General features: G+C 46.4%; 1 protein-coding gene across 1 annotated transcript in view; it reads right to left on the reverse strand.

The window, feature by feature from the left end:
- ENTREP2 (endosomal transmembrane epsin interactor 2) overlaps nt 1–18,577 on the reverse strand; it is a 1,566,028-nt gene that overhangs the window by 235,733 nt on the left and 1,311,718 nt on the right. Inside the window, exon 7 of the mRNA XM_069624928.1 lies at nt 10,919–11,054. Within this exon, the coding sequence (XP_069481029.1) occupies nt 10,919–11,054 (136 nt within the window). The remainder of the gene's footprint in view (nt 1–10,918; nt 11,055–18,577) is intronic.

Genomic DNA, 18,577 nt, shown 5'->3' on the forward strand with positions numbered 1-18,577 from the left:
CTTGTGCAGGTAGGGCTGAATTGTTGCCATAATTCTTAAGTATTGAAGAAGTATCAACTCAACTATGGGAGAAAAATAAAAATGTGTAATTTGGGTAAAATAACGAAATGAGGTTTCAGTTTAAAATACAATGTAAAAGAAAATGATCAGGAGAAACAGACATGTTACAAAAACCCATAGTGCAAAGACAAGACAAAAAGGCCCAAACGTTGACATTTCGCATTGGTACATATAAAAAAGAAGTAATGTAAATATAGAATGTTAATATGGCTTGGTAGAGAAATGTTTACATTATATAAACACAAATTAAATAGGAACCTCTTCCATGGTACATTTATTTTAGGTAGTGTTCTTGGTAGATATCTGAACAGAGCAAAAGAAAGTCATGGAGGCTCGGAATGTAATAGACTGACTGGAAGAAAGAAGAAACTCCAATGTTGTCTGATCAGAAAGGGTTTGTTGATACTTATCAAGGAAAGAGGCATCTTGACATTTCCATGGAGACACGTCAATAGACTGTGCACAGAGGACATTCAAATGAGACGTGCACTGCAGTTGTGACAAGGGGCGTAAGTGTCTAATGATGTCAGCTTGAGGGGCAGGTGATGTGATTTACTGTTGTGAGGGCACTTGAACTGAGGGCGATAGATCAACAGATAAGATTAGCACAAGATGGCGGTTTCCGACCCTTGAGTTTTGGATGTGTAAATGTGAGAAAACCGAAGGTAAGATACATTGGAATTTTTTTCCGGATCCATCGATATATGCTCAAACATAAGTTCCCGATCCATTGGCCCAATAACATTCCTGAGAGAACTTCCCCTTTGTATTTTGTATTTTTGCACTTGTAATGCGCCAGAGCACACAGGCATCAGGCCGCAAGAAGATTGGACGCTGTGAGGCGTCAGAAGACTGATGGCAGAGAATAGGAGATTATCCTTTAATGTCCATCTTGTCAATTCTTTGTGTCTAAATAGATTGAAAGATTCATGGTCAGTCAATGTATATGGTGTAATATTTACTGCAGTCTTTAAATCATCATATTTATATCTGCCCGAATCGAAAAAAGTAATCAATTCTGGAATTACTGGGGCATCTGTGAGAGTAAACTAAACATGCTGGAACATTGAGCTTTCCAAAAGAGTATGATTACAAAGCTCTTGAACAAGTCTATGGCCATAAAATACAAAAATTGTCAGGACCACTGGGTGATTTCTTCGTCACACCGTATTTATTCTTAAATATGTGAACATGTATTACATCTTTCAATGCCTACATCCCTGGGGGCACAGAAAAGATTTGCCTGCACGCTACCAGAACGTAGGGGGGCACAGTTCCTACTGCCTGACCAAATTAGGAAGTATATGGACAGACACCTAAAGTCAGAATATGGCCAATTTGTAGGGCATGCATAAGCAATATAAAACCCTACGGCTCTTAAAGAGTTTCACAAGAGTATTAAAAGAAGTCCATTAGTGAGATCACAGTAATATAGCACCATTCAGCCTGCTGTGCGCCCCGGAAAATTGGAACAAAAAAACGGGTGCTTAGTTTGACATCACATATAAAGGCAAGGATAATTTCCGAAGGGACCAGTGTTAACCATGTAGATAAGAGGCTAGTGGAGCGTTAAGGAGGTACCTTAAAAAATTCAAGACATTTAGCACCTTGTTGCTATGCTTGCAGTTTGACATTTTGGCCCTCATTACGAGTTGGGCGCAAAGGGATACCGGGCACTGGTAAGGACACTGGTGCTGGTAAACCCTTTGTGCCCTAGCTAATAGCGCCATGATTACCTCCATACTCGGAATGAGGCCCTTTGTGTCACTAATTCAATGGGCCTCATTACGAGGTTGGAGGCAGCCATGGCGCTGTTAGCGCCATGTCTGCCTCCAAAACCGTTCCGACTCCGGCCTGGTGAATGGAGCAATTACCAGTGCATTCCGAGGTCGGCGGGACCGGTAATTCCCCATTCACCAGGGCCATTCCCCATTCCCATTTGAGCCCCCATAGGGCTCAATGGGAAGGCGGCAATAATGGTACCGCAAATTGCAGTACCGTTATTGACCCCGGTATCCCTTTGCGGGTCCCGTCCTTAACGCCTGCTAAAACCAGGCGTTCAGGAAGGACCCGCAAAAGGGAACTCGTAGTAGGGCGGTAAGGGATTACCCGCGCCGGTGCCCTTACCGGTGCCAGTATTCCCTTGCCGCCCACCTCGTAATGAGGCCCAATGACTTAGATTATTTGTTTGTGTTTTTTTCCGATTTCAATTCATGGCGTGCTTTCAGAGACAGGCACAGTGTTTATTCTGAGTTCTCATCCACCTAAGACTGCTAGCCAGATCCAGCACACTCTGCTCTGCGTGAATGAAGCAGCCTTGCACTAAAAGAGGTGCAGTAACTTTTCAATGGGCCTGTGGTCTACCCCGAAATAACAAAAGAGAAATATATTTGTAAAGAAAAAAATAGAAAATGGAAACACTTTTGAATAAAAAAACAGGAACAGAAGCAGAGATAAGTGAACTAAGTGCTTAACTGAGGCATGGGGTCAGCTTGGAGTTAGCAGGTTCCAAACCCATTGGGCCAGATGCAACCCTTTTATCCATCTAGGATCACCAACATAAGGGTTATTAAGTGGGCTAATAATATCGTCTATTATTCCACGCTTAGAAGCAAGAGGCCTGCGGCATGGCGTGTGATATCATTTAAATATGCTGATTTCTTTTTCATTTGGGGGTCATCTTGCATTGAATTCATCATGGGAAAAGCACACACGTCAGGAAGCAAGAGAGGAACTTGGAAAATCTACAGTTTCATTAAACTTTGATTGCTTGCACAACATGGAAAAAATCATTCCCAGTTGGCCTGTATGCATATGGTCACCCGATTTACACCTGGTTCAGGCTACGGCATATCTACAGGGTTACATATTAAATTGACCATAATGAAAATGCATACCAGCGGTGCCACAATCAGTCAAGTAGGGTATGAATGAAATTCAATGGCAACTGAAAAAACATTTCCAGATCCACTGGTCGAATTTCATAAACCAGGGTGAAACCATGCAAGGACGTTCTACGGTATTTATAAAGGAAAGTGAGGTTAATAAAGAATGGGAATATTTAAATAGAAAAAAATAAATCTTAAAAAATAATGTTCTGGCTCACTGTGTACTATGGCAAGTATGAAGCTGCTGTGAAGCATTTTAAACTATCTATGTATGTATTCATTTACCTGGAAATATCAAGTTAAATGGAACAATACATTTACCCCATGCTCCCAAACGTCCTTTTAACAATAATATAGTAGGATGTGGGCCTTACTATACAGTGTTCTAAGAGGACACTGAACCAAGTGCCAGATCAGACGACTGACAGCACCTCTGACGAACTATTTACTCTAAACACCAAAAACCTAAGCTTCCTCCCATTTCTGGGCTAAGGCCCCTCTTTTAATTTCATACATTTTCAAATGCATTTCTTCCATACAGTAGAATTTTCTGATTACTCGCCCTTTGAATGATCCTGTGTGACACGCTCCGTGTGAGACAGTATCCATCAGTTGCCCAGGGACCGGAGCAGCAGATGGTGCGGCTCCCTTGCAGGGAGCATCTTTCTTGATAATAAAACTACCATGGAACCTCAAAAAAATGTTTTAAAAAGGATTTTCTGAACCTACCTATTCGAGCAATTCAGTGATATTCTCTACTCAACTGACAGATTTCCATTCCAAGACCCAGTATGGCATGTAGAGAGGCGGTCTAAACTAAAATTTTACAATCCCTAAATAATTTTTAGCCCAGAAACAATCCAGTGTACGACAGGACCAAACATATTCCAGGATCCAATTTCTGTCTTGCATCCAGAAGATTTGTGAAATCAAACAATGAGCAAACACCGGGATAGGTGATACTAATCCTTGAGGAGATGGCAAATAAAGTGTCCTGGCTAATTCATCCCTAGTCAAGTCAATTCTAGAAAGCATGATGACACAAAGGCCTAAAATCATAAAGGGAGACTGTTGGACAAGGCACTGTAAATCTTCAGGTTCCCTGCTACTCGTGCCTCAGGCACACAGTGGAATTGCATAAGGGGTGTGGCGGGGCCTTCATCAACACTGAAGCCGCTGTCTCACACTCACCAGAGCCATATTTACAGAGCCGCAGCCTCATCTGCATAGGAGCATCCTAGAATGTGTCACCTTGTGAGACCTCTGAACTGGTCCCTACATCCTGTCGTACATCATACGGCCCTCCTCCACTTGCACTCCATTAACGGCACAGGAGCCCCATTCCATCTAACCTCACTTTATTCCTCCACTTTACAACTGCCGTTTTCCCTCTCTAGCCCCTCCTCTTCCTTCCCGCTCCCTCCCACTGTTCTGTGTCTTTCTCTCTTAAAGGGGTTCTGCCCTTTAGTCACTCGCAACACATCCTACCAAGAAGTGGAGAGGCGTCCCCAGAAAACCCTGGGGAAGGGAAACATTCTGATGGAGCACTGGGCATGTGAGAGTGCCAGCACACACTGAAACAGTCCAGCATGGCACCGTCAACAGGGTGTAGTGGTCATGTGAAGCGGAACAATACAACTTAATGCATGAGGAAAAACAGACAATAATGGAAGAATGAAAACCCAAAACAGGCACAACAGATCAACCCAAGAAAAACATTTTCTCAGCAATATGCAATATGTAATCTAAGAATAGTAATATACACAACTGTTGCCAATGGGGCATTCTCGGCATTCCCGGATGTATCCCCGAGCGAAGATCCCGCATCTGAAAGCCATTGAAATCTATGCTATATGAAAACAAGGCCGATGACTTCTGACCACCACTGACTACTGGTTCGACTCAATGATCCAGCCACCATGACCATCTTTTGCCTCAACTGATGTGAGGTTCCTACTTTTCCAGCTATCTTAACTTCATTCATTCAGTGTGATCTGCTTCCAGCATGGCCTCCATACTTCTGGATTAAATCACAGGATTTTGGACCAGCCTTACTGGTTGAGATAATGGTTTGGCACACCGGTTTTGGTTTTTAGGCAATTCATTGCTGGCTTCAGAACTGTTTCATAATTGTATATATTTAACATCAAGTGACAACCACTTTCAAGGGAGTGCGCTGTCCTGATGAAGACCACCAACAATTATCGCCAGGCTGACTTTAGTTCATCATGTTGTCCTGACGTTTGAGTAGTCGACGAACAGCACCCCATTGCCAACTGCTGTGTATATCACTATTGTTAGATTGCATATTGCTGAGATTCTAGTCAGTATTAGGCAGATGCACCTATGACCACCAGCCCCCATTTTGAGTGATTCCCTTCACTCATTCAGGGTTCCTGGTGTTCCAGCTGTGCGCGAGAGGCGTGTACTATTTAGACGCTTCTTCTTAAAGGGTATGACAAGCACTTTAATGGCGATGCACTTTACACTTACACAAACAAGCCAATATTTAGTATGGGCTCATGCAGATTTAATAGGTATTTTTCATTTATTGTTGTAATAATAATAAAATGACTAAGGTCTTTTAAAAAAATAATGCTTTTCTTGGGTTGATCTGTTGTGCCTGTTTTGGGTTTTCTTTCTTCCATTATTGTCTGTTTTTCCTCGTGCATTAAGTTGTATGTTTCCGCTTGACATGACCACTGTGCGATTATTGTTTGCAGCTTCCCCTCTGTCAGCTACGAAGGGGTTACCCATCTTTTGTGTTACTACCGTCAACAGGGGGTGCACATTAGAAATGTCGAACATGAAGCAAGGCTTTGTGGGGCCCGTACTGCAATAAGGCCATTTTAAAGGGCTGTGTATGGCATTACCAGCAAAGGGCTACCAACTGTCCCTTAAAACATAACAACTGTGCCCATTGTTAGGGTGGCGGGGGCACTTCAGGCCCTTTGTTTGGGGACGCAGAAATCTCTGCTCCAACTCAAGTCTAAGCCCATTTGACCTGTCCCAACAAGGCCCATTTTTCCACAAAGCAGCCACATTGCCTTTCTTTATTTTTTATCACAAAAAATACGGATTCAAAAACGTTTCTTGTGACTCAAACAACATTTCAGAACCTTTAAAGCTACTGGAGCATATCACAAACCCAGATAAAGGCCCGTCTTAAATATATTCTGTATCGTGAAGTTATATTTTGTGTTTTCCCACTTCAAAAGGAAACTTTATTGGAATAGGGAACGTGCACACTAGCAGTTGGCAGCAATCCTCTTATTCTCTGAGGCACTGAGCAGCAGGCCCTAAAGTGGCATGCAACTCCTTATAATATAACAATGCCTAAATTAGTGTTCTGCAACCTGTAGCTCTGCAGATTTTTCGACTACGACTTCCATGATCCCCTATCCTTCACTATGCTGGCAAGGGCTGGTGGGAGTTGTAGTACAAAAGATCTGGAGAGCCAGAGGTTGCATGCCCCTGAATGCATCCACTTGAGCATGGGTTCAGCAAGCAGGAAACCACCTACTCAACTGAACTCAGCAATAGGAATACCTTTACATATTTAAATCGTGACATCATATGGAATTGCAGTCTCACAGTCCATGTATGTCCATGTATGGGTGGGACACACAGGCAGGTACACTCTCTTTCTTTTTTCTACTTGCTGTCAGATTGTATCCACCAGTGGTGGATTTTGGATACCGAGGCTTGAGCCTCATTACTCCATCTTCTCGGGTTGAGTATGTAGTCGTGAGTTGGGGTTCTTCATGATCTGTGTGGGCTTGTCACAGTAGGGCTGGATTCACAGGGTCTTTGCCATGATGGGCCGCAGGCACACACATAGTAAAAAGCATTTCTCCCTCTCCGGCTTCCCAGGCGAGTGGCACTGTGTTCAGATAATGAAGCCATCACTTAGTTTCTCACCCAACTGTGGCATCACGCCTCATTGCATGTGTCCTAGGGGCACATTTAGATAAATAAATGCATGATTGAGGTCAATTAGCCAATTATCAGGCAACATCTGAGATCCCATTTCTGCCAAAACTGACATAAAGGGGCGCCTCAATAAAGCCACATCCTCTGGTAACTGATTGGTGGCCCTGCTTCAGCACAGGAAGATGAGCAGACTGCTCTAAAATCGAACATTAAACTGTTTTTTTTGTTTCGTGTTAAGCAACAATGAGCCATCATGTGACTGCCCCATCTCCAACAACTTGTCTGCCATTTTCTTTCCGTTTGCTACAGGAATATTAATAGCTGAAAATTGCGACTGGAATGCTAAACTTTCCAATCATTCAAGTGCATTTTCGCTGACTACTGCCAATCCTTTTTTCCTTTGCCTCTGATCTTCTCATTTCATCAATTCATTACTGCTACCAGAACAGCAAATTCATCCTCCTCAACATCCTACAATCCGTCCCCTTTGTACCTCACTTTCCACTCTACTAAAACTCTAACCTCCTCACTAGTCATCAGAATCCGGCACTACTACTTTTATGACTTCTTTGTAGGACTGCTACCTTGACCTCCCAATAAAGTTATTAACTTTGCCACATGTATCCCCTTTAATGCCCCTTTGATTGTGAAACGCCTCCGCTCACTGATTTCATGCTGGACGGCTCCCAATTCACAACTCATCCCATTTCAAACTTCTTCACTTTATCTTTAAATCTGTTCACAAACTTGCCCTCCATCTACATGACTGGCTCGATCTCACATTATGCTCCCCTTTGCACGCTCAGATCCAAGGCTCTTCAAAACCTCATTATCCACCTCACACTCACTCCTGGCCGCCATTTTCGTACATTCTCACTCCTGGCCGCCATCACTAGAAACTCCCTAACACCAGAGGATCAGGAACATCTCCAGAGAGACAGGTCTCAAAACAGCTCTCAAAAAGCACCTATTCTCTCTTGAACCATCTACTCCCACCCACAGTAGCCTCAACCCCCACGATAGACTACCTAAAGTGTAATTTTGTGTAAACTTTTTCAATTGCTTATGTCTCAACACATTTGATCGCACTCAGACCTGACTCTCTGCTATGCACCTCGAGGGCTTCATATCCCAGCTTGCCACCCGTGCCAAGTCTCTTGGGTTTGACATTGACAGACACCTTTCTTGCAAGCAGCACATAGCAAGGAAGACACAAACGGCTTGATAACAACTTTCTCTCTTGCAGGAAATCCAGCCCTTCATCCCAGAAAACAACTTCAGATCCGCTGTCCAAGCCTTGGCCCTCTTCCAGCTGGATTGTGGCAATGTCCTTTTGGAAGGCCTTTGGGTGACTACCCAGGCTCCTCTGAGATATGTCCTGCATGCTGCAGCACCTCTCATCAAAGGACTGCACGAATTCAACCACATCACCCCGACCCTCATTGAACTGCGCCGGCTAATGCAGCAAGCCTGTATCACCTTCAAGTCCTGCTGCATCATCTACAATGCCTTACCCCTGAAGTCCCGAAACTACTTCACTGAGAAGGATAACATCTTTGGAGGCCTGAGATCCACCAGATGCAAGGACATGTGCAGACTTGAACTCAGCCAGTGCAGGAAGGAAAAAACAGAAGACAGGCCTTTCTCCGTCTACATCCCAAGACTCTGGGACATCCCCCCCATCAACATCTGACTTGTCCCCTGGCTTCTACAGTTTAGAAAGGAGCTCAAACCCCTCCCCTTCAAGGAATGTCTCCTCCCTAACACCTAGGTGCACACATTATACACTCCCGATCCTACCTGAGGCTGGGTGATTTGCTCCCCACCGTTTCCTTCCCCGGTTACTTGTAGATCCATTGCCGATAATTACCCTCCCTCCCCTGCTGTTAGATCCCCACTCTCTTGTTTCTCTTCTTGCTAACCTTGCGCTTCCCCCTATGATTGTAAACTGCTCAGTTCCTTCCTGTAGCTAGGTCTGTGTTCAATATATACCCAAACAATAATAATAACAATGTTTGTCTTTCTCAATCTGTGTGCCCCATATTAATGTTGCAAGTCCCGTCCACTCCATTAACAAGGTTTTGTATCATCACTATACATTTTCTGCAAAACACCCAGTAATGGGTTTGCTGATGCTGCCAATAGACGCTCCTGTGCAGTAGTTCCATTGACGGACTTATCACTCTATTAGAATAAATCACATTTAAAAGATCAGAGTTTCCTTACCCAGACCTCCTGACATAGGCTGCCACCACTGCATGCCACAATTCACAATCCCTCATGGGCTGATAAAGGATGACGGGCCATTCATGTATGGCAGTGAATTGAGCACCGGCACAGAATGAGCTGAGCTCTACTACCTTGGACACCCGCCAGATCCCTGGTTGCCCCTCTAATGCCTGGTGTGCCAATCTACCCATAGATTCCCCTCTGGTGCTGCTTGCCTAGCACTGCCATGATTTGCCAAACATCAAACAGCATAAAAGTGGATGATGTGTGATAAACAGAAACAGGTGACGACGTCACATCTGAAAGAAAGTAATGGCGCATAATTCACCAGCCTCACCATGAGCCATACTACTCAAACCTTGCACCGGAGCAAGTGCAATTTGACACATCAATTAAAAAAATTGCCCTAAAGCAAAAAACATTCTTTCAATGGTTCGATGTTCATTCGTCGACTGGGTTTTTTTCAGTGGGTTTCTTGCCAAATGTTTTTAGGGGGATTTCCCCAAACCCTCTCCCTTGTTAATGTTACACTATTCCCGACCCTCCCCCCCTTGTATACCCTTACCCACAACACAGTGCAGCCATCAGGAGACTCTGACTAGAGTCCTACAGGCCTTGTTATCTCAACCTTGTGGATACCCACTGAATTGTGAATTGATCCAGCATACTGGGCCTTCGAACATACACCAGGACGTAACCAGTCCCCTCAATCCCTTATTGCCTTGAAAATGACCCCACTACGTCGAAACACGTGTCGGCTGCATGAATAAAAACACTTGTTCCACTGCTCGGAAAACCAAGTTTCCGATTCATTAACAGGGCGATTCCACTCTCGTTACTCTGCAGTGTTCAGCACGATTAAACAGGATCTCCTTCCTACTTTCTGCCTTACCCACAACCCCCTATATTTTTCAATGAGCTAACATTTTCTCTGAAAATCCCATCGAAAAAAAGACCGTCGATGAATGAACGTTGCAGCCTTTCAATATATTTTTGCAGCAGTGCAACGTTGTTCCTAGTGTTACAACTGTGCAAAAGTGAACGGGCACCGGTGCAAAGGTCCTCTTCTATATCCTCATTTCACCTTACTCCCCAGACCGCTTATTGTTACCGTAAATACAAAGCAAGGATTTCCAGGTAACTTTCATCTTGGCCTGAAAGCAATTGATAACGTTTTATGTTTGTCAAATTCAGAGATTTGACTAAAGGAATGTGAAACATTTTTAGGCTCAGCTACTTATAAAACACTTATCAGCTGTAATTCAGTCAAAAACACCAACTATCAAGTGAAGGAGGTCTTCCGTCTGCAGATTACAAAGCAGCCAGTCCATTGCTATGCACACCAAGGGAATTGTATTAAGAGTAATTTGAATAGCTCTGAACATTTATAGTCTGCTAAAAGCAATGCAGAACATTCCACAAATGGATTCAAAAGATGTAATTGAAAATACGCTGTCAATGTATTTATCTATCTTCGCCCCACTGTGCTTTTTGGTTCCTTAAAAAGAAAACTTTGAAACTACAGGAAACTTTGAAAAGAATGGGTATTGGTGTAGAGGTTTCCACTTGTGTTCTAACAGACTTGATTTCGCGGCTTGGCAACTCAGTGGGTTAAGCGTTTGCTGCGTAGACACTGGTGTCAACAGTGATGACAACCTGATTTATTATTCAGAGGTCGAAATATTAAGAACCATTACATTGGATAATAACGCCGACTATTACAGTGAAGAGGAATCCAGCATTAAACACTTTATTAAATTTAAAAAAAAAACAGGTTGACGATATAATTATAATAAAAGTGATCTTACCTGGCTAGCAGATGCTTGACCTACAACAGCCTCGTATGGTGGTGGGAGGTCTGATGGATACAGCAACCCAGGGCTGTTGATGGCAACTTCGTATAAAGCGCTGAACGGAGAATGCATAAAGTCCAAATGCAGCCCCCTGGAGAGGAAAGGGTTAATATGCATTTATGAGAAGATACCTGCTTACTATAGAACGCTGATAACTAGCGCCAGTTACTCCCAGTCAAACGTCTTAGATTTGAAGCGCCTGATTCACAGAGTGTTTCCCTATGGGACAGAGCCATTATAAAATGTGCTTGTGTATCAGGGCCTAAGGGTTTCATCACCCAAGCAGGAGAAGGCAGCAAAAAGGGGGCGAGGCGACGCTCTTCCCTGGCAGAATCTAGCAATCCATACATCTTTTAAGTAAGCTATTTAGTTCAAGTATTACGATTCTTTAAGTTCATGTTATGTCGCCCCACAGCGCTTCAAATCCATAACAATGGGTGTAGGTGCTATACAAATATCAAATGACATAACATAATCTACTCCATCTCTGCCACACCTTGTTGATTTTAAAGGACTGAAAGACACTTAACAATGTAGGAGTTCAACAAACAAGCACCTTCTATAGCACTTTTGTTGCCCAGGAAAGTGAATGAGATTTGTATGAAAATTAAAAATGTGCAATGTGTATATTGGGGCAACACACACGCCACTTAATCAGTTGTGCTGAATTTAAACATTCTGAACTGGAACAATGAAATCTTCAATAAATGATCCCGCTTGCTAGGTGTAGAGACCACAGAAATCTCCAATTATGTCACATCTGCTATTCTTGGGACGAACTCCCAGGTATGTCAGAGCGATGCTGGAAGTCTGCGGACTTGGAGAGCCCAACTCCCTCCACCAGTATACACGCAGGACTCAGTCAACGGCAAGTTCAAACTGCGGTTTGATACAAGAACACAGGTGGATTCCAGTACTTCTCGACATCTCCTGGCTTGCAGGCCAGTTTTACTCTAAAATTACATCACTATTCCGTCATCACTTGGGTCTTTCTTCAAAAACCTATTGGTGTAAGGGATTGGCCATCGGGAGTCTAATAAACTATATGGTCACCTGTACATTGTTATGCTATGTTATTTGGACTTGTAATGCGCCAGAGCCCGCAGGTATCAGGGCGCAAAAAGAAAAGAGAGCAGATGACAGAATTAAGAGTAAAAGACGCCAGAAAGGGTTCAACTAAAAACAACAGTTTTGACTCCCTTTCGAAACTTCATGAGATCCGTTTCAGCACAAAGGGATAAAGGCAGCTTGTTCCACAAAGGGGCAACCTGCGAAACACAGGGCCAGCCCAGCCATCTAGCGTGTTATTCTACTGGCTCTTACATGTCAGGTGGCTGGCCTGTCCCATCCGTAATTCACTATTACATTGTTGTAGAGTAGTGGCCATCCATTGGTTCTTGTCTGTCGCCATCCAGCCCTGGGATACTTAACTGTGATTGGCTAGAGCTGATCCCCCCAGGCCTGGGGCTCAATGAGTTTTCAGCTCATGGTGTACCTTTTCAAGGTGATATGAACGGCTATGTGTCTGTATTGTAACTTGTGTACACCACCATTGCCTATGAGAAAGTGCTCCATACGTTTCAACACGTCGCAGCCTTCGTCTGGTTTCGCTGAGATCGGCTCCCCTGTCCCACCATGGAAGACTGTTCATTGTCCTCTTCGGCTGGACCATGTGGTTCAAGGCCACAACGTTATGCAGATTTATTCTGTTTCCCTGCAGCTGGTCCCTTTGTCATCTAGAGATTGGAATGTCTCTTCATTTCTCTGACCTTGGCTGCAGGCCTCATCTCACGTGTTTTGCTCCTTGTGCAGCCTGAAACAGCTTTGTTTGTCTCTTGCCCAGTGGTTTGAGGTCTGCTGTACTTTTCCTAAACCTTATAATGCAGTTTCTACATTGTCCAGGTTATGCTATGGTCTCTGTAGGTTAGTCACACTTGTTTCTGTCAGGTTCCATATATAGTCCTGCACTTCCATAGAGTTATTTGCGTTAAGCATCTTCAAGCTTGCTCAGGATCTCTTGCGCCTTGCGGTTACTGCGTTACTGCATTTGGCTACAAAATAATAAAAGCAATGACAGTATGTATATGTGGATGCCCTCTAACTATAGAACCGTGCGCTCATGTTTTTCCTATACACCAGTGTGTGTGTGTTTATGGCAGTACAGACTGCACGTGCTTCATGTCTAATGCTGCTATGTCGTGGTATCACTAGTGATGTCAGAGCCATGGCTTTTGGTGCTCAATCGAGGCTGTCCATATAGGTGTCTCTGACCACAGTCTCAAGCTCTTCTCCCACACATGGGTAGATGTGTATCGCACTTGGTCTGTATGGCTGACTGAGAGGGTATCTCTGTGTGTACTTGTCAATCATTGGTGCATTTCGGATTCGTCCGAAATATAATGGGTGGTTGCAGCCTTTACTGGCTTTCCAGCTTGTCATGAACTTGATGGGGCGTCGCTGTTTTAGGATCCGACTCCCTCTTCACTACACTGCTAATATAAGGGAACAACTTTCAGCAGGAAACAAGAATGTTCAATCTGTAGGTCAGGGTGGTCTACAAGTCCATTCCATGAATGAAAAACCAGCTGCAGGTTTTCAAGATATCCACACAACACAATACCCATTTAGGTACTGTGAATCTAAATGGGAGTTATTTGCATAGTCAGTTATTGCCCAGACAACCTAGTGGGACTGAGGGCCTCTGGAGGACAAGATATGTGACACCTGCCCTAGGCTCATTTACCCTTGACAAACTAAACCTGCATGTTTGCTCGATATGTGATCCTCCAGATGTCTTGTGTGTTGGACTTCAGCGCCCAACATTCCTAAACATCATAGTTGGTGTTTACGGATCATGGGACTAGAAGTCCAAAACGTCTGAAAGGCTGTGTAATAAGTAGCCATGAATATCGGCCCTTTGGGAAATGCCGTAAAACGACTACATCGATACACACAGAAAACAAAACTGCCACTAATACGAATCACGCTTAATTGCCAGCAAGCTGGTCAAGGCTTAATTTTGGAATATGATGTTAAAGTCTTGATAAACATGGGCTAAACAATGAGTTAATTCTGCCGTCTATTTATTTTCTAGCAAAAACAAAGAGGTGATGGCTGGAAGGTTTAGAATTAATCTTAACCACTGGCAATGCTCTGGGCAACCCTCCAGACCATCGTTCTTCGCCTGCCAAGCCATTACAGAAGGGAAAGACCATATGCAAATCAGGCTTGGCCCCACCCCAAAAGAGGCAGTCCAGCCCGAACTGCTAGGCCACATCCCTTCTGCACGAGACCACAAGCATCCCCAAACATGTTTCGCCCTTGTTGGGGCTCATCAGTGAGGAGTAGCTTGGGTCTCTAGGCCCAGCAGGCACGGGACCCACGTCTGGGCATACCCGTCCCACTCGGGGTGACATAGCAAAAACAAAGAGGTGATGGCTGGAAGGTTTAGAATTAATCTTAACCACTGGCAATGCTCTGGGCAACCCTCCAGACCATCGTTCTTCGCCTGCCAAGCCATTACAGAAGGGAAAGACCATATGCAAATCAGGCTTGGCCCCACCCCAAAAGAGGCAGTCCAGCCCGAACTGCTAGGCCACATCCCTTCTGCACGAGACCACAAGCATCCCCAAACATGTTTCGCCCTTGTTGGGGCTCATCAGTGAGGAGTAGCTTGGGTCTCTAGGCCCAGCAGGCACGGGACCCACGTCTGGGCATACCCGTCCCACTCGGGGTGACATAGCAAAAACAAAGAGGTGATGGCTGGAAGGTTTAGAATTAATCTTAACCACTGGCAATGCTCTGGGCAACCCTCCAGACCATCGTTCTTCGCCTGCCAAGCCATTACAGAAGGGAAAGACCATATGCAAATCAGGCTTGGCCCCACCCCAAAAGAGGCAGTCCAGCCCGAACTGCTAGGCCACATCCCTTCTGCACGAGACCACAAGCATCCCCAAACATGTTTCGCCCTTGTTGGGGCTCATCAGTGAGGAGTAGCTTGGGTCTCTAGGCCCAGCAGGCACGGGACCCACGTCTGGGCATACCCGTCCCACTCGGGGTGACATAGCAAAAACAAAGAGGTGATGGCTGGAAGGTTTAGAATTAATCTTAACCACTGGCAATGCTCTGGGCAACCCTCCAGACCATCGTTCTTCGCCTGCCAAGCCATTACAGAAGGGAAAGACCATATGCAAATCAGGCTTGGCCCCACCCCAAAAGAGGCAGTCCAGCCCGAACTGCTAGGCCACATCCCTTCTGCACGAGACCACAAGCATCCCCAAACATGTTTCGCCCTTGTTGGGGCTCATCAGTGAGGAGTAGCTTGGGTCTCTAGGCCCAGCAGGCACGGGACCCACGTCTGGGCATACCCGTCCCACTCGGGGTGACATAGCAAAAACAAAGAGGTGATGGCTGGAAGGTTTAGAATTAATCTTAACCACTGGCAATGCTCTGGGCAACCCTCCAGACCATCGTTCTTCGCCTGCCAAGCCATTACAGAAGGGAAAGACCATATGCAAATCAGGCTTGGCCCCACCCCAAAAGAGGCAGTCCAGCCCGAACTGCTAGGCCACATCCCTTCTGCACGAGACCACAAGCATCCCCAAACATGTTTCGCCCTTATTGGGGCTCATCAGTGAGGAGTAGCTTGGGTCTCTAGGCCCAGCAGGCACGGGACCCACGTCTGGGCATACCCGTCCCACTCGGGGTGACATAGCAAAAACAAAGAGGTGATGGCTGGAAGGTTTAGAATTAATCTTAACCACTGGCAATGCTCTGGGCAACCCTCCAGACCATCGTTCTTCGCCTGCCAAGCCATTACAGAAGGGAAAGACCATATGCAAATCAGGCTTGGCCCCACCCCAAAAGAGGCAGTCCAGCCCGAACTGCTAGGCCACATCCCTTCTGCACGAGACCACAAGCATCCCCAAACATGTTTCGCCCTTGTTGGGGCTCATCAGTGAGGAGTAGCTTGGGTCTCTAGGCCCAGCAGGCACGGGACCCACGTCTGGGCATACCCGTCCCACTCGGGGTGACATAGCAAAAACAAAGAGGTGATGGCTGGAAGGTTTAGAATTAATCTTAACCACTGGCAATGCTCTGGGCAACCCTCCAGACCATCGTTCTTCGCCTGCCAAGCCATTACAGAAGGGAAAGACCATATGCAAATCAGGCTTGGCCCCACCCCAAAAGAGGCAGTCCAGCCCGAACTGCTAGGCCACATCCCTTCTGCACGAGACCACAAGCATCCCCAAACATGTTTCGCCCTTGTTGGGGCTCATCAGTGAGGAGTAGCTTGGGTCTCTAGGCCCAGCAGGCACGGGACCCACGTCTGGGCATACCCGTCCCACTCGGGGTGACATAGCAAAAACAAAGAGGTGATGGCTGGAAGGTTTAGAATTAATCTTAACCACTGGCAATGCTCTGGGCAACCCTCCAGACCATCGTTCTTCGCCTGCCAAGCCATTACAGAAGGGAAAGACCATATGCAAATCAGGCTTGGCCCCACCCCAAAAGAGGCAGTCCAGCCCGAACTGCTAGGCCACATCCCTTCTGCACGAGACCACAAGCATCCCCAAACATGTTTCGCCCTTGTTGGGGCTCATCAGTGAGGAGTAGCTTGGGTCTCTAGGCCCAGCAGGCACGGGACCCACGTCTGGGCATACCCGTCCCACTCGGGGTGACATAGCAAAAACAAAGAGGTGATGGCTGGAAGGTTTAGAATTAATCTTAACCACTGGCAATGCTCTGGGCAACCCTCCAGACCATCGTTCTTCGCCTGCCAAGCCATTACAGAAGGGAAAGACCATATGCAAATCAGGCTTGGCCCCACCCCAAAAGAGGCAGTCCAGCCCGAACTGCTAGGCCACATCCCTTCTGCACGAGACCACAAGCATCCCCAAACATGTTTCGCCCTTGTTGGGGCTCATCAGTGAGGAGTAGCTTGGGTCTCTAGGCCCAGCAGGCACGGGACCCACGTCTGGGCATACCCGTCCCACTCGGGGTGACATAGCAAAAACAAAGAGGTGATGGCTGGAAGGTTTAGAATTAATCTTAACCACTGGCAATGCTCTGGGCAACCCTCCAGACCATCGTTCTTCGCCTGCCAAGCCATTACAGAAGGGAAAGACCATATGCAAATCAGGCTTGGCCCCACCCCAAAAGAGGCAGTCCAGCCCGAACTGCTAGGCCACATCCCTTCTGCACGAGACCACAAGCATCCCCAAACATGTTTCGCCCTTGTTGGGGCTCATCAGTGAGGAGTAGCTTGGGTCTCTAGGCCCAGCAGGCACGGGACCCACGTCTGGGCATACCCGTCCCACTCGGGGTGACATAGCAAAAACAAAGAGGTGATGGCTGGAAGGTTTAGAATTAATCTTAACCACTGGCAATGCTCTGGGCAACCCTCCAGACCATCGTTCTTCGCCTGCCAAGCCATTACAGAAGGGAAAGACCATATGCAAATCAGGCTTGGCCCCACCCCAAAAGAGGCAGTCCAGCCCGAACTGCTAGGCCACATCCCTTCTGCACGAGACCACAAGCATCCCCAAACATGTTTCGCCCTTGTTGGGGCTCATCAGTGAGGAGTAGCTTGGGTCTCTAGGCCCAGCAGGCACGGGACCCACGTCTGGGCATACCCGTCCCACTCGGGGTGACATAGCAAAAACAAAGAGGTGATGGCTGGAAGGTTTAGAATTAATCTTAACCACTGGCAATGCTCTGGGCAACCCTCCAGACCATCGTTCTTCGCCTGCCAAGCCATTACAGAAGGGAAAGACCATATGCAAATCAGGCTTGGCCCCACCCCAAAAGAGGCAGTCCAGCCCGAACTGCTAGGCCACATCCCTTCTGCACGAGACCACAAGCATCCCCAAACATGTTTCGCCCTTGTTGGGGCTCATCAGTGAGGAGTAGCTTGGGTCTCTAGGCCCAGCAGGCACGGGACCCACGTCTGGGCATACCCGTCCCACTCGGGGTGACATAGCAAAAACAAAGAGGTGATGGCTGGAAGGTTTAGAATTAATCTTAACCACTGGCAATGCTCTGGGCAACCCTCCAGACCATCGTTCTTCGCCTGCCAAGCCATTACAGAAGGGAAAGACCATATGCAAATCAGGCTTGGCCCCACCCCAAAAGAGGCAGTCCAGGCCGAACTGCTAGGCCACATCCCTTCTGCACGAGACCACAAGCATCCCCAAACATGTTTCGCCCTTGTTGGGGCTCATCAGTGAGGAGTAGCTTGGGTCTCTAGGCCCAGCAGGCACGGGACCCACGTCTGGGCATACCCGTCCCACTCGGGGTGACATAGCAAAAACAAAGAGGTGATGGCTGGAAGGTTTAGAATTAATCTTAACCACTGGCAATGCTCTGGGCAACCCTCCAGACCATCGTTCTTCGCCTGCCAAGCCATTACAGAAGGGAAAGACCATATGCAAATCAGGCTTGGCCCCACCCCAAAAGAGGCAGTCCAGCCCGAACTGCTAGGCCACATCCCTTCTGCACGAGACCACAAGCATCCCCAAACATGTTTCGCCCTTGTTGGGGCTCATCAGTGAGGAGTAGCTTGGGTCTCTAGGCCCAGCAGGCACGGGACCCACGTCTGGGCATACCCGTCCC

The sequence above is a fragment of the Ambystoma mexicanum genome, chromosome 11, assembly GCF_040938575.1.
Source record: "Ambystoma mexicanum isolate Mex_15411 chromosome 11, UKY_AmexF1_1, whole genome shotgun sequence".
Classification (NCBI taxonomy): Eukaryota; Metazoa; Chordata; class Amphibia; order Caudata; family Ambystomatidae; genus Ambystoma; species Ambystoma mexicanum.